This window comes from Centropristis striata, chromosome 8, assembly GCF_030273125.1.
Source record: "Centropristis striata isolate RG_2023a ecotype Rhode Island chromosome 8, C.striata_1.0, whole genome shotgun sequence".
Lineage (NCBI taxonomy): Eukaryota > Metazoa > Chordata > Actinopteri > Perciformes > Serranidae > Centropristis > Centropristis striata.
In genome coordinates, this window is record NC_081524.1 from 25,637,436 (window position 1) to 25,649,125 (window position 11,690).

The window sequence follows — 11,690 nt, forward strand, 5'->3', positions numbered from 1 at the left end:
TCATTATCCTAAACCGCACTCAGGTCACGGGGGGCTGGAGCCTATCCCAGCTGACAATGGACAAGAGGACAAGAACAGGAAGCCAGACTATTGCAGGACAGACACTAGAGGCAATGACTTGTTGGATTGGATTGAATCACGCTCATTCACACCTACTACAGGCAATTTAGAGTCACTAAGTAAACTTAAATGCATGTTTCTGGACTGTGGGAGAAAGCCGGAGTACCCGGTGAGAACATGCAAGCACAAATGAGCCGCAGGCCGAAGTCGAGCTGGCGACCCTCCTGCTGTGGGGCAAGTGTGCTAACCACTACACCACCACGTAGCCCACTTTAATTATTGTTTGTTTTAAAAAAAAAAATTGTATCACCCCGTTTTGTTTTTGTGAGCCTTTATTATCCCCATGTGAGGTTAGACAGTTACACTGTGTGAGATTATTCACTTAAAGTGTGAAGGATCCAGAGAATTATCTTATTTAACTGACCAGTGAACCTGTTGTACAATGTGTCTGTTGTTGATGATGTGGTCAATCATTTAGTGTTGAGCTGTTTAAACAGGATGTTTAGTGTTGGACACTACATGTTGTTAGAATTACTGAGACATGTTTCGTTCATCTGGTGTTTCCTGTTGGGCCTCAGTTTGCCATGTTATGCTTTCAGCATATTTCTTGAGCATGTAGTACATTTGAGGTTATCCTGGTCAATATTTGTCATTCTATTGGATTATTGCAATAATAATAAACAAACATTTGCATACAGCAGCATATGTGTCCACTCATGTGTTGATAAGAGTATTAAAACTTGAAAAATGTCCTGTTAAGGTATATTAAGAAAAAAAAAAATTAAAAAATATTTATTTAAAAAAAAAAATGCTAATAATTTGTTGCCGGGTCAACACAAAATACACTTAAAAAATTAATAATAATTTGGTAATAATCTGATTGGCTGAGGTTAAAAAATCTACTCGTCATGTTGGCTGGTGATCAAAAAAGTTAATTTAAAGCCCTGACTATGACCATGTTCAAAGTGCTATTTTAAGGTGTTTTCTTGCATTTCTAAACAAACTACACTATTTCCAAATTTTTCAGCTTTTTGACATACTATATTTAGTTACCTTGGTATCAAGTTACTCTGGCACTTAGTTACTTAGAATTATTTAATTCGGCAATTAGTTACTTTGATATTTAGTTACTCTGGTAGTTAGATACTTTGGAATGTAATTACTGTGGTAATAAGTTGCTTTTATATTTAGTTACTTTGGTACTTACTTAAATTAGTATTTAGGTACTTTGGTATTTACTTTGGTAATTAGTTACTTTGATATTTAGTTACTTTAGTATTCAGGTACCTTAGTATTTAGTTACTTTGGTACTTAGTTACGTTAGTATTTAGGTACTTTGGTATTTAGTTAGTTTGGTACATATTTACTTTAGTATTTAGGTACTTGGTATTTAGGTATATTTAATTTGGTACTTACTATTGCGTTTTGCGGGGTTTTGGACACACGATGTCGAAAAGGTCAAATTATGATAATTGATTAGTTTGGTCAATAATGCCTAAAACAGCCTTAAAACAGCATGTTGAGTATGGTCGTTGTAACCCAGCTGCCGGGCGTCGCTCGCTCTGAGTCCAATCAGTAGGCAGCAGGTGTGATAATGAAGTTGAGCCACAGTCTGTGGATCAGATGAGACCAGACCAGGATCTGGTCGCAGCTTAAACCTCCTGCTGCTCCTGTTTTGTTCTGACACCATGTCAGTGTTTGTGTGGCTTCTTTGGACATTGTTTCGTGGTACACTGGGGGGTCCGGTGAGGACAGCACAGGTAGGAGCCCCGCGTGCTTCTTTCTACCGCCTGCCGATGTTCCAGCATGCACCACGGCCACTTGTAGCTCGGGAGCTGTTCCGGCCGGTTCCTCACAAAGCCCCGCTGCCCGCCGGACTGGACGCGCTGCTGTTACCCGCCGAGAGACAACCGCAGAGCGGCCAGAGGACGGGGGCCCGCGGTGTGCAGGCCTGGTGTGGTAACGCCAAAATCTCCGTGCGCGTGGACCGCCTCCAGCTGCGCGCGTGGACCGATCCATCCCGGATGCGGCTGTCCTCGTGTGAAGTGAGCCGGATCAGCCCCCGCTACCTGTACTTCCACCACGGACTGACTGAGTGCGGCGGACAGCCCAAGGTGGGCAGAGGCGGTTCTAGACCAATTTTACTGTGGGGGCCAAGGAGGGGCCAGTGTTTAATCAGAGGGGCACATTAAAAAATGGCAAAGATGATATTTAAGCATTCAAAATCTTTATTTTAGCTTATTTAAACATCTCATTTAAGTATATTTGGAAGATACAAATACATTGATTTAAATAATGAGACTCACCAACAATAAGTTTTTTTTTGTATGACAATGACATTTCTCATTTTTGTGCACAAGCACTTTTTTATTTTGAAAGTGCAGTAAAAACAAAGCAGACCAAAAAAAAGACACAAAAAGACACAAAATGACCAAAAAAAGACACAAAATAACTGAAAACGACACAACAGACACCAATGACAAAAAAGACACAAAATGACAAAAAAAGATACAAAATGACCAAAAAAAGACATAAAATGACTTACAAAGACATGTAAAGACATGAAAAGGATTCAAAAATGGGCAAAATAGCCCAAGACTCCATAGAGTTATACTATTATACAATGTGAACATTCTGAGTTTCTTTTGTGTACAATGAGATATGGTTTGAACAAAAAAAAGGTTAGAATTGTTCCATTGTTCATCGTTATGAATTGATAATTTTATTATTAATTTGACACGGGCCACAGCAGGGGCCAAAGGCTTCTTCACAGGGGCAGGGGCCCCTGTAGGCCCCTGTGTAGAACCGCCACTGAAGGTGGGACACACTGAGCACCGCCTTGCACCACAAACATGCTCATAGATCTACAGGTGCATCTCAATACATTAGAATATGATGGAAAGTCCAACCAAGTATTGAGTCATATCGATGGACATACTTTTCAGAGGCATACACTTCCATCTTAAACATACTTTTTAAAATTGGTCTTTTGTAATATTAAAACATTTTTGAGACACTGACTTTTAGGTCTTCATTAAATGTAAGTCATAATCATTATAATTAGAAGAAATTAAATAAAGACATGAAATGTGTCATTCTGTGTGTAATGGATCTATATAATGTGTAATTCCCACTTTTTGAATTGAATTACTGGCATAAATAAACTTTCTATGATATTCTAATTTATTGAGATGCACCTGTATTTTCTGAGTGAGTTCAGTGTGACCAGCGGTGTAAAAGAGTATTCAGATCTCTTACTTCAGTAAAAGTATTAATACCACATTGTGAAATTATTCCACTACAAGTAAAAGTCCTTCATTCAAAGCTTACTGAAGTAAAAGATCAAAAGTACCAGCATCAAAATGTACTTAAAGTATCAAAAGTAAAAGTAAGTACTTGGCATAAGTGTTGTTTTTAAAGGCTGCATTACGGTAAAGTGATGTCATTTGAACTTCTCGTGGTTCTATTATTTGCCTTCACCAAATTAATGACTACAAGCATTGTTATTTTTCAAAGATTTCATTGTCCAAATATTTTATGAAAGCACCAATAGTCAACCCTACAATATCATAGATGTTGAGATAGTTGGTCAAAAATATTGGGAATTTAGATTTTCTCCATATCCCCCTGCACACAATACAGCAAACAAAACATTTTGGACTTTGCACTATATTGGCACAATTTGGAGGGGAAAAAAAGGGAATCCAACCTGTCAGTAGTTTTTACGAATTCTGAGATAGTTGTTGGGCTCTTTGTGTGATTTGCTTTCTCCCTGAATGTCTCAACACCACTGTGGTGAAAACCCCCACACAGACCCTGTTAAATTCTGGATCCTATCAAACACTCATTAAACTTGAATGTTTAATGAGAAAGTAAATGTGTTCAACATGTTGGTTAACCTCACAGAAACGCGCTGTGCCTTGAAGAACTGTAATACATCAAGCTATGCTGAAACATGAGCTTATGAAATACAGTATGCACTGCATATTTATTATTCTAGAGTGCTAAACTGCTCTTTAATCATTTCATCAGCAAACCCGCACACTTAACTTTCACATGGTGAGGCTCATATGCAGTTTTTTCTTCATGTTGTTCAATCACAACAGTATGTGGCTATTGCATCTTTTATCATATTTTAGGCACTAAAAATCCAGATGGTAAAATCTGCATGGATTCAAATAGCTTTAAACTAAAATGGATTATGAAATGAATTCATATTGAATCTATAATTCCTACCTCTCAGGTTGTTGGTGGTCAGCTGGTGTATACATTTTGGCTGCTTTATTCTCCACCTCCACAAGGCGATGTCATCAGAGTTCTACCACTTCGCCTTCCCATCCATTGCCATTACAACAGGTAATTTCAGTATTTTTCTCCTTTCTCCATTCTGTGACTGTCTGCTAGGGCTGGGCGATTTGGACCAAATGTCATACCCTGATATATTTAGGCGGAATATCAATATACGATATATATCCCAAGGCCAGATATGACATGTCACAAGTAGTTTTATTGAAACCGTTTATTTAAGTGAACATAAATACTGTGTAACAGGAGGACCTTTTAAAAAAATAAATAAATAAATAAAAGCTCCATAAAGTGCACATTTAAATAAAAAATATCTTAAATAAAAATAGCCTATGAAATAAAATAGGCCACTCTTTTTCTGAAATAAATATATTTATATGAGAAAAGAATAACAAACATTACAAAATAACTAAATATGACAAACCCTAGTAAGGGCAGTATTTGTATATAAAAAAGAAGAAAAATTTACTATATCAATATATGCGATATGGTCTAATTCCACATTACATTTAAAAATATATCGATATTTTTTATATCGATATATCGCCCAGCCCTACTGTCTGCCATCATGTCAGCAGATTGTATTTTATTGGACTATTCAGATCAGGTTGGTTTGGTTTGTGCTTTGTGAAATATTTGTGAGAGATTTGGACCAGATTTTATAGATAAGGGGGGGAAAGCAGCCCATGTACAGTGGGAAAATGCCGGGTGTAAGTAAACAATAAGTTTCCCACTCTTCAATAATTCATAAAAATACCTATGTGTGAGTGTGGCATTCCTATTTGATATTAATTGCCAAGTTATGTCACAAAATAACTTGCGGCCTTTTAACCAATGGTCGTCTGTTGTCAACAATACTGTTAATGTACTGATTTTGGCAACACTTATTTTACATGTTGGCTAATTGCTGTACTTGTTGTAATGAAGACATGAAGCACACTAAAGCATTTCTGACTTGTATAGTTTTACTAAGATGATGTCATTTGTGTTTCCGTGCTCCTGTTGTTCAGTGTTGATAAAGTTGCTCAATTCTGTGAGCAGCTCGCTCTGTCTGTTGTGACCTTGTGAGTCAGTTTTAACAGCCTCTGTGATGTGATAGAAAAATATACCACTTGTGTCATGTGAAAATCCTTTCTTTCCCTCTCTCTCTCAGGTTTCATTACTCTTACCAAGTTGGCTTCAGACCTCAAGTTGAGGAGAAAAGCTTGATGATGAGCATCAGGAGTAAACTCAGCTACAGCCTTACTATCTGCAATGGTAACACACCTACTGTCCCAAAAAAGGCTTCAGTGTCTCTGTGATTCACATGTTGCCACTTGATTCACTTTAATATAATAGCCCTAATGTGAACAGTTGGCATCAAGTGTTGCAAGTCTACAATGAATACAGTTATTTAGCCATGAATGTAATACTGAACATGTAGGCTATGGGCTAGGAAATATATCAACATTATATAGATGTTATTATCTTAGATAATAGGATATTGATATGTCATAAGTGTTGTCCTCTTGTGATTTTAAAGGCTGCTTTACATTATTAGTATTTTTTGTTTTGTTTAAACTTAAGACTAGCTGTTCTATTATTTGCCTTCACTGTGTGTGTGTGTGTGTGTGTGTGTGTGTGTGTGTGTGTGTGTAGCCCAGTGGGAGCCTCTCCCTCCAGACCACTGGTTCTTATTAGGGGAGCCAGTGTATTTTGTGGCTCGGTCCAGTGTGCTGTTGTCTGGGGAGAGGCTTTATGTGGACTCATGCTATGTAACAAACTCCAAAGACCCAAACAGCAGTCCCAAGTTGGATATCATTTCAAACCATGGGTGAGTATCTGGTTTAAAAAAAAAAAAAGTCACACAATGAGTTTACAGAATTAGTTAATCACAGTGGTAACTAAGTACATTTACTCAAGTACTGTACTTAAGTACAATTTTGAGGTACTTGTTCTTCACTTTAGTATTTCCATTTTATGTAATTCTACTCCACTAAAAAGTACAATATTTGCCTCAAAAACGTTTTTGAGGCAAATATTGTACTTTTTACTCCACTACATTTAGCTGTTAGCTTTAGTTACTTTTCAGGTCGAGATTTGACATGAAAACATGATCAATTAAAAGTGATTAAACTTTTTTTTTTAAATAAATCTCATAACAGTATATATAATAGTTTAAATGAGCCATATCTTTATAAACAATTAAAGTGCTTACATAAATGCATCAATAATAATAATAATGATCTAATAATATATTTGGAAAATCTAAAAAAATCTGAGTATTTCCATTCTGCATAACGAGTACTTTTACTTTTGATACTTTAAGTACATTTTGATGCTAATACTTTTGTACTTTTACTTCAGTAAGTTTTGAATACAGGACTTTTACTTGTAGTGGAGCAATTTCACTGTATGGTGGTAGTATTTTTACTTAAGTAAGGGATCTGAATACTTCTTCCACCACTGGTTAATCACTTAACGTGTTGACTGCTCTTTGTTGATTGCAGCTGCATGACAGACAGCAGGAGAAAGGGCAGCAGTTCCCAGTTCCTGTGGGCAGGGGGCAATGTGCTGAAGTTCTCTGTGGATACCTTTCTCTTCAGAGCAGTCCCACAAGTAAGACCACTTTTAATTTGATATCCCATAGATATCAAATCAAACCTTAAATACCCTGCAAAACCCTTAAGTCTTTTCACATATTCAGGCAGAGTAGGCCCCTGTTCAGTTTGAAGTTGGGCTGATCTGTGGAGGTTATTACCAGAGGTCTGCAGGAGTCTGCTCACTGAAGGGTTTTGGCACTATGTAATGTGTGTGTATTAAGATGGGACCCCTATTAGCTGGTACACCGCCTGACGGCATGCTGGGGGAGCACTAGTTCCACCTGGAAACTTTTAGTCATACATCCATTAGCAAAGGGTGCTGAGGTTAGCACAAGTGGATGCACTACACATTTTAAACCCCCCAAATGGTCATCAGATAAATCTAAGATGGTTTAATGGGAGAGGAAAGAAGAAAAACAATGCTTTGATACTCAATCTTAGTTTTTTGTAATTTCTCAAATCTTTGATTTTTAATTTATTCAGGGTTTTTTAGTTTGACCTCTGTGGACCTCAGTGTCTCTTAGGTGGAACTGCTAACAACTCACACTTGAAACAAACTATATGTGTTGACAGAAAAAACAATTTTAATCCTTGAAAACAGGATTAAACCTAGCTTTTAGACTCATGTAGTACAGTAAAAGTAAAATATTACTCAATGTAGTGGGAAAGAAGTAAATGGAACCATGAAATGAAAATATAAACTCAAGTAAAGTCCACTAAATCCCGAAATGGGTGCACTCACAGGTTTGAAACTGTGTTCCCCGAAAGAGCTCTCTGATATGATAGAAAGTGCACCTGATCCACTGAACAGAGCTTCAGAAAGTGCTACCTAAAATGCCACTAAAATGAAATGGATAACGAACAGGTGCCCTTCCTTCAATGTGTTTAAAGTTTAATAGCTTGTAAACCATTGGCAAAACATGTTGCAACTGTAAGTGCAACAGAACTGTCAGAGCCAGTTTTAAAACCTGTTCATGCTATATATCAACTGCTGTTTTATTGAGTTGAAGGCTGTAATTTAATGTACACCTCGTGTTCTCTATCTACAGCTTCCTTATTTACTTACTGTTTCTTCAAACAGTTTACACCTCTGTGTATATGCATTGTTTACTTCTCATTCTACATATTTACATTCAGGGCGGTAGAAGGAGGCACACAATGCACCAACACACCAGCTTGGATGATACCCACCAGGCTGTTATGAGAACACCTTAAAGTCTTAGAATATTTTTGTCTGTAGAGTCTGAAATTTCTCTCATGTCAAAGAGTGTATTAAAGTTGAAATGGCTTTTGAGGTTATACAACAGACGATGAAACAGTGATTCAGTAATTTTGCAGATACATTAGAGCACCTATCTCAATCTAAAGGAGAGATTAAAGTCTCCTATGAGCTGCCCAGTACGTACCTTGAATGCATTTACAATATGCTGAACATATTTACTAAGCCCAAACACGCACTATTTATGAGCCTAGCAGGCTCTCTAATCTCCTGTGAGTGTCTGAGGGCTTTTTAACTGCTGCTTGTGTCTGTGTGTAGGTGCTGCACCTCCACTGTTCATTGTCAATCGGTCTCACCACTTCCCACATCTCAAAGTCCTGCAACTACAACCAGGCTACTGGCAGGTGAGCAACCATGCTATTAAAAGAACGTTCACAGATATAACACAGCTGACTGAGAAATGACAATTAGATGAAAATAAAACGTGTACATCTGCACAGTCATGGATTGCAATCATTTTGGGAAGGTGGTGTGATGATTTCATGGTAAAATCAGTTTGTGCATTTAATGGAGTGTGCTAATGAACATGCTGCTCCTTCCTGTCTTGTGTGTAGGTGGGAGGAGCTGGTGGCCACAGCCTCCGTATGCTCCTGCTGTGAATCCATGTGCACAGACACACAGGACTGTAAGTCATGAGGACATAGTCAGACTGAACAAATGACTCTGTGACACAGAAGCTGGCACTTTATGTGACAAGCAACACTGATTATTAAGTGCATTTTACATTACACACAGTATAACTACATGATTGGTGGTGATGGTTTTGCAGAACAGGCAGTTCTGTTATACATAATCTAATGCATTTATCTCTTATTCACTGTTGCATTTAAATGAAGATGGAAAAAATACCATTATTATTTAAAAATCTCAGACTTTAAATGTCCTCATGGTTGTCCTTTTTCTACTCAGTCATCAGGAACACAGTCAGCAGTCCAGGCTGGTTCATTGGACAGAGGAGCGGAGGGAAACCAAGGATGGCGTCTTCTTTTCAAGCAGAGGAGGCAAGAGAATGGATGGATCAAGAAGAGAAGAGGGAAGAAAGAATACATGAGCAACATAAACAAGTCCCAGCTTTAGCACAGGAGACACAGATTGGCCCCAAGGAGGAAGAGAAAGAAGCCGTTCCTGAGAAGAAAGACTGGAGGCAAAGTGCTGCAGTTAGCCAGCAGGGGAAGAAGGAAAAGGAGGAGGTGGTTTGGGAAAAGGCAGAGAGCCCGCCAAAAGAACTGGCAACAGATGTCCTCATTATGTCTGACCAGACTAGACCAGAGGGGGCCAAGGAGGAGGTCCCTAGTACCAAAGATGTTTCTGTGAGTGGGTCCAGTGACAACGGTAGCATGAGTGCCTCAAGAGATGGTCCTGCTGCTCCCACCAGTTTTGGTATTGATAATGATAATACAAGTGATCATGGTCCCACTGAAAATATTTCCACAGCTGTAATTCCTGCCATTAAACTTTGTCCTAAAAGTGATCAGATTAATTGTAGTGGCACCACGTTTACAGCTACTCGTGCTGAGAGCTCTACCCCCAATAATGTTAGCTCGTCATCTGGTACCAACAGGTCTGGTTCTCAGTGGGATTCAGGAGACCATGTAAGTCAGCTTGGTGTCAGTGGACTTGAGACATCAAATGGGACACATTCAGCCACCCGGCACTTTGAAATTGATCCACTAACTTCTCCTGATGTCAAGAAGTCAAAAGAGACCCGTATGGAGTCAGAGGAGTTGGACACTCTTCAGAGGTCAGGACAAGTCCAGACTTTCAATAAATCGGTGGTCACAAAATATGAAGGGAATCAAGGCCAAGCAGGTTCAGTTGATTTCGCTGCCAGTAAAGGACCACATGAACAAGATGATATTCTTCACAGTCTACAGATCAGAGGGTTCGAATCGGTCGACTCTGCTGATTCAGCAGATGGGTTACTTGGTGAATCTGATTTTGATTCTGGAGTCAAAGAAGGTGAAGCTCATCGGAGTCAGTTTACTGGAGAAATTAAGACAGAACAGCAGAAAGAAGAATTTTCTGATGCCATCACAATACCACAGAGTTTCAGCTCTGGTTCTGTTGGTTCAGAGAAAATGCACCAAGACAGCCCAATCCACTCTGCTGTGGTGATCGTTACTAGCCCCCTGCACGGCTCTGAGAGCAGCCAGCTGTCTGACAGGGGCTGGGCTGAGCTGCTGCCAGGATGGGGCCTGCAGAGTTTAGGGTTTGTGATGGAGCAGCCCGCAGAGGAGTTGGGACAGAGGTCGATGGATGACTTCTATTAAGATAAGAATAATAGACTTGTTCTCGGGGGTGTTAACAAAGTAATAATTTGACAAGTTTGGTGTTGGAGGAATAGATTATCCTGTGCAGCCTAATCCAATTCATCAGCCCACCAAGTAATTCTGTCCTTAATTAAGCTTATCAGATTCAATTTGTAATGACTGGTCACTGCACAGTCATTGAGCTGTTTCGATGTAGATGGCAGACAGAGAGCTCTACAGGAGGTAGAGGTGGGGTCAAGGAGCAGTTGAAGAGCATCAGTGGGAAGAAATGAGACACATTAAAAAAATTACAACCATTTCTTTCAAATGCTGGAACGTCCCTAGCTTTCTTGACCCTCAGAAATATTGGAACCTTTTGTGTAAATCTCAGGGAGCATGAATGGCTGTAGAGCTCTGGTTCTCTTTAACTGCACACATGCAACTAGAAACCAGAACAGACTTCCACGCAAACCTTGTCACGACTGGAACTGAACAAATTGTTGCAGAACCTGTTGTTTAGCTGGCTGCATTCATGTAGACATGTTGATAAACAATAAACTGATTTGACCATGCCTCTAACTATATTTGCCCTGATTTCATTAATTATATATGTTGTGTCTATCTCCAGAGTGTCCTCTGGGTGAACTGATGCTCCAGACCACAATAGCTTTAGAAAAAGGATGGATGGGACTGTTGGAAACCATTCCAACATTCAGTTCTTGTGGATAGAGATCAATATCCTTATTGCACATCAGCAATATTTTATGGATTCTGTTTTTCAAATGCAATGATTCAAAATGCACAATACAAATTCAAATAATGCGATTCAAATTCAGTGTTTTAATATAATTATTCAAGTTAAGCAATTCGAATATTAACTAGGACTGCAAGCAGTACTGAACGGGCCCTCCCGACACGCGTGTCGGGGCATGCTGCCGTCGGGGTGTCTGCGTTACAGGGGCCAGTCTATACCACCCCTGTGAATTTCATTGCCTTAAGTGTTATAGTGTGGCCACGGTACCAAATATGAAATTGGACTGCCACCACAGTGCCACCTAGGGGCCGATCAATAAAACCTTAGGGGATAACCTAAGGGTTATCCTCAGGAGGGCATTGACAATAATTGTACCAAGTTTTGTATTGTAATGCAGAAACTATCCCTTTAATCCTCATACAGTGTCTGAAGGAGGACTCTTAACTGATATGTATAAGTTA

The 11,690-nt window shown here is 39.1% G+C and overlaps 1 protein-coding gene across 1 annotated transcript; it reads left to right on the forward strand.

The window, feature by feature from the left end:
• Positions 1–1,605: 1,605 nt before the first annotated feature.
• Positions 1,606–11,054, forward strand: LOC131975594 (uncharacterized). The gene is made up of 8 exons (XM_059338268.1): positions 1,606–2,174; positions 4,304–4,416; positions 5,519–5,622; positions 6,004–6,178; positions 6,855–6,963; positions 8,485–8,570; positions 8,781–8,851; positions 9,136–11,054. The coding sequence occupies exons 1-8, from the start codon at positions 1,749–1,751 to the stop codon at positions 10,494–10,496; spliced, it is 2,445 nt and encodes an 814-aa protein (XP_059194251.1). The 5' UTR covers positions 1,606–1,748; the 3' UTR covers positions 10,497–11,054.
• The last annotated feature ends 636 nt before the right edge of the window (positions 11,055–11,690 follow it).

What these genes read in the sequence shown, in the direction of transcription:
- LOC131975594 (XM_059338268.1), top strand. Translation starts at nt 1,749, where the DNA reads ATGTCAGTGTTTGTGTGGCTTCTTTGGACATTGTTTCGTGGTACACTG. An exon ending in TCTTCAGAGCAGTCCCACAA is followed by an intron (nt 6,964 to 8,484) that starts GTAAGACCACTT and finishes GTCTGTGTGTAG; the next exon opens with GTGCTGCACCTCCACTGTTC. An exon ending in TACAACCAGGCTACTGGCAG is followed by an intron (nt 8,571 to 8,780) that starts GTGAGCAACCAT and finishes TCTTGTGTGTAG; the next exon opens with GTGGGAGGAGCTGGTGGCCA.